This window comes from Arachis stenosperma, chromosome 7 (assembly GCF_014773155.1).
Source record: "Arachis stenosperma cultivar V10309 chromosome 7, arast.V10309.gnm1.PFL2, whole genome shotgun sequence".
NCBI lineage: Eukaryota > Viridiplantae > Streptophyta > Magnoliopsida > Fabales > Fabaceae > Arachis > Arachis stenosperma.
Window position 1 is genome coordinate 82323873 of NC_080383.1, and position 4306 is coordinate 82328178.

At 51.6% G+C, this 4306-nt stretch overlaps 1 protein-coding gene across 1 annotated transcript; it reads right to left on the minus strand.

The window, feature by feature from the left end:
* Positions 1-885: 885 nt before the first annotated feature.
* On the minus strand, positions 886-3066 carry LOC130940004 (uncharacterized). The gene is made up of 2 exons (XM_057868061.1): positions 1801-3066; positions 886-1566 (listed from the first exon to the last, which is right to left on the minus strand). Exons 1-2 carry the CDS (start codon positions 3064-3066, stop codon positions 886-888), a joined length of 1947 nt encoding a protein of 648 aa, XP_057724044.1.
* Positions 3067-4306: the final 1240 nt, after the last annotated feature.

Here is a 4306-nt window from a genome sequence, read left to right on the forward strand (position 1 = left end):
AATAACGAGCTAAAAAGTGAAGTTGAGACCCTTCGGGAGCAATTGACTCAATCTTCGGAAAAATGGACGCCGCCGAGAAGAAAGCCACCGCTGCCGAGCAGAAGGCTACTGCCGCCGAACAGAAGGCCACAACTGCTGAGAAAAAATAGAAAGAGTCGGACGCGTCGGTTGAACGTTTGGTCGAGCGCGAAATGGCATTGGAGAGTCAGGTCGGCGCGGCGCAGAAGCGTGTGGCCGAAGTCGAGAAAGAAAAGCAGGCCGTGGAGGCCGAACTGGCAACATGGAATGCGAAGTATAAAGATGTTGTCAAACAGGGCAAGGGCGCGATTTTGGCTACCGAGGAGGCCCTCAAAGCTCAAGTTGAGATTGTCGCCCCCGAGTTCGACACGTCGGCAATCAGCGTTTTTAAGGTCATTAAGGACGGCAAGATCGTTGACGTCCCTAAGAAATGAACTTTGTGATTAACATTTGTAATGTTGCCGTTTTGTTTTGGCTTGTGAACAATTTGACTTTATAATCGTTTGTCCGCTTTAATGTAATTAGCTTTTTCTTATTCGTCTGGTCGTGCTACCGTCTCTGCTAACCGTTATTGGTTTATAGCCATCGCTTATGTTAGTAGGTCGTGGCCTTTTGCGTGGCCGTTTTCAACCGCGATGGTTGACGGGCTCCCGGGGTGATCAATCCCGGGGCCGCGCGTTGTCGTCGAGTTGTGATAGGGTGATTTGCCTGGTAAAAAGGAAAGGGAACAATACCCGAGAGAAAATTCGCACAAGTACATCTTATTCGGTAATCGCATAAAGGACCCGTAGGTTACTATGAAAAGTTCAAAATTTAAATTTGCAAATTAACTACTTAGCTAGATTGGTCGGCTTGTCGAGTCATCCTCTAGGAGTAGAATCTTCTTAGGTTGTCCGCGTTCCATGTTCTCGGGACTTCTTTGCCGTCAAGCCTTTCTAACTTGAAGGCTCCTTTTCCCATCACTTTTTTGACTCTGTAGGGGCCTTCCCAGTTCGCCGCCAGCTTGCCTTCTCCGGGGGTCGGTAGGCCGATATCGTTTCGCCTCAGGACGAGATCGTTCGGCTCGAATCCCCTTTTAAACACTTTGGTGTTATAGCGCAGAGCCATTCTTTGTTTTAGCGCTGTTTCTGTCAAATGGGCCATTTCCCTGGCTTCATCTATCAGGTCTTTTTCTACGGTTTCCTCCACTCCTTTCAAAAGTAGCCGCGGGCTTGGTTCACCGATCTCCACGGGTATTACTGCGTCCACCCCGTACGTTAGCCGGAAAGGAGTTTCCTTAGTGGAGGATTGTTCGGTTGTTCGGTAGGACCAGAGAACCGCTGCTAGTTCGTCGGCCCAAGCACCCTTTTTATTGTCCAACCTCTTTTTTAGCCCTGAAAGGATAACCTTGTTGGCGGACTCCACTTGTCCGTTCGTCTGAGGGTGCTCTACCGAAGAGAACCTTTGCCTTATACCCAGGCCATTGAGAAATTCCGTGAACTTTTTGTCAGTAAATTGAGTGCCGTTGTCCGAGATGACGACTTCCGGTATCCCGAATCGTGTTATCACCTGCCTCCACATGAATTTCCTGCAATTGGACGAGGATATGCTAGCTAGTGGTTCGGCTTCTATCCATTTGGTGTAGTAGTCAATTGCGACTATGAGGTACTTGACCTGCCCAGGGCCGACAGGGAAGGGCCCTAAGAGGTCGACTCTCCATTGAGAGAATGGCCGGGAGGTCATTAGCAAGCTTAACTCGGAGGCCGGCGCCCTGGCAAAGTTGGCGTTCTGTTGGCACTTTACGCATTTTTTGACAAACTCTTTGGAGTCCGCCATCATCGACGGCCAATAGTATCCGGCTCGGATTAGTTTCCTCGCTAGGGCCTTGCCTCCGATATGGTGCCCACAGCAACCCTCATGGACTTCCCTGAGGACATAGTCCGTCTGGTCGGGGTGTAGGCACTTCAGTAGGGGTTGGCTGAGCCCTTTCTTGAACAGCTGTCCTTGGATGACGGCGTATTTGGCCGCTTCCTTTCTCAATTTCGCCACATCCTTTTGATCACTAGGGAGTTTGCCGTGTACCAGGAAGTCGGTCATGGGGTCTAGCCATGAAGGACCTAGGCTTGTCATGTGCAGTGTGATTGCTGGTTCTCTTGTCATGCCTTGGATGAGAGACCGGTTCCCCTCTCCCGGCTTCGTGCTGGCTAGCTTTGATAGGAGGTCTGCCCGTGTGTTCCTTTCTCTAGGTACGTGGTGGACCGCGACCTCTTCGAACTTTTGGCTCAAGCTTCTAACCTTTTCCAAGTACTTCTGTAGCAAAGGGTCTTTAGCTTGGTAGCTACCGTTTACTTGGGAGGTGACGACTTGTGAATCGCTGCATATTTCTAGTCTTCTTGCGCCGACTTCTGCTGCTAGGGTCAGGCCGCCTATAAGGGCTTCATATTCTGCCTGGTTGTTCGAGATGGGAAACTCGAATCTGACCGACTGTTCGTATACAACCCCAATTGGGCTTTCCAGGATGATCCCGGCACCTCCGAAAGTCTGGTTGGAGGCTCCGTCCACATGGAGCTTCCATCGTGTGCCCCCTTCTTCGCTTGCATCCCCCGTTACTTCTACTAGAAAATCCGCCATCGCCTGCGCCTTGATGGCTTGCCGGGGTTCGTATCGTATGTCATACTGGGAGAGTTCGATGGACCAAGTCATCATTCTTCCCGCCAGATCGGGTTTTTGGAGTACTTGCCGGATCCCTTGGTCCGTTCTGACGACAACTTGGTGACTCTGGAAGTACTGCTTTAACCTTCGCGAGGAGGTTAGAAGTGCTAGGGCTAGCTTTTCCAACTTGCTATACCTCAATTCCGCCCCTTGCAAGGCCCTGCTTATGAAATAGACTGGCTGTTGAGCTTTTCCGTCCTCCCGTACCAGGACTGCGGCTAGGGCTTCACCCGTTATGGCGAGGTATAGGTATAGTGGTTCCCCGTCCTTTGGCTTCCCGAGGACGGGTGGCGCCGCCAGGATTTCCTTGAAGTGCCGAAAGGCCTCTTCACATGCGGGCGTCCACTCAAACGCCATCCCTTTCTTCATGAGATTAAAGAATGGCAGGGCCTTTGTTGCCGAAGCTCCGAGGAATCAGGATAATGAGGTCAACCGCCCTGCCAACCTCTGGACGTCCTTGATACAACCCGGGCTCTTCATCTGGAGTATTGCCTGGCATTTCTCCGGGTTGGCTTCTACCCCCCTCTGAGTTATCATGAATCCCAGGAACTTGCCAGCTTCCATGGCGAAGGCGCATTTGAGGGGGTTCAACCTCATGCCGTGTTGACGGAGGGATGCGAATACCCTTGCCAGGTCGTTCAAGAGGTCGTCAGGTCGTGCTGTTTTTGCCAGGATGTCGTCCACGTAGACTTCCACTGTTTCCCCTATGAGATCGTGGAATATCCTGTTCATCAGCCTTTGATATGTTGCCCCCGCATTTTTCAGGCCGAACGGCATTACCTTGTAGCAGAAAGTTCCTCCTGGCGTTATGAACGCCGTCTTGTCTTCGTCAGGACGGTGCATCGGTATCTGATTGTAACCGGAGTAGGCGTCCATGAAACTTAGATACCGATATCCCGCCGCGGCATCGACGAGTGCATCTATGTTAGGAAGGGGGAAGCAATCCTTGGGGCATGCTTTGTTAAGGTCGAAATAGTCCACGCACATTCTCCACTTGCCGTTGTGTTTTCTCACCAATACTACATTCGAGAGCCATGTCGAGTAGTCCACTTCCCGTATGAAGCCCGCTTCTAGGAGGCTGGCCGTCTGCCTGGCCACCTCCTCTGCTCTCTCTGCCGACATCTTTCTCCTCCGTTGGGCTACTGGGCGTGCTTCCGTCCTGACGACTAGGTGATGTGAGATGATTTTCGGGTCTATGCCCGGCATGTCGGCTGGAGTCCAGGCGAACAAGTCACTGTTGGCTCTTATCATCTCGATCAAGGGCCCCTTCAACTCATGTGGGAGGTTCTTGTTTACGAATGTGAACTTTCCCACTTCGTCACCAATTCTAAACTTCTCCAGATCCCCTTCTGGTTCTGGCCTCGGCTTGTCGTCCACCCTGGCATCAAGGTCGGCTAGGAACACACCGGATGCTTCCTTGGACTTCTTCCTAAGGGAGAGGCTGGCGTTGTCACAAGCGACCGCCGTCTCGAGGTCTCCCCTTATGGTCCCTATGGAGCCGTCATCGGTAACGAACTTTATGACTAACAGCTTTGTGTTGATTATGGCTTCGAAATCGTTGATTGTTTTTCTTCCCAAGATGATGTTGTAGGCAGTG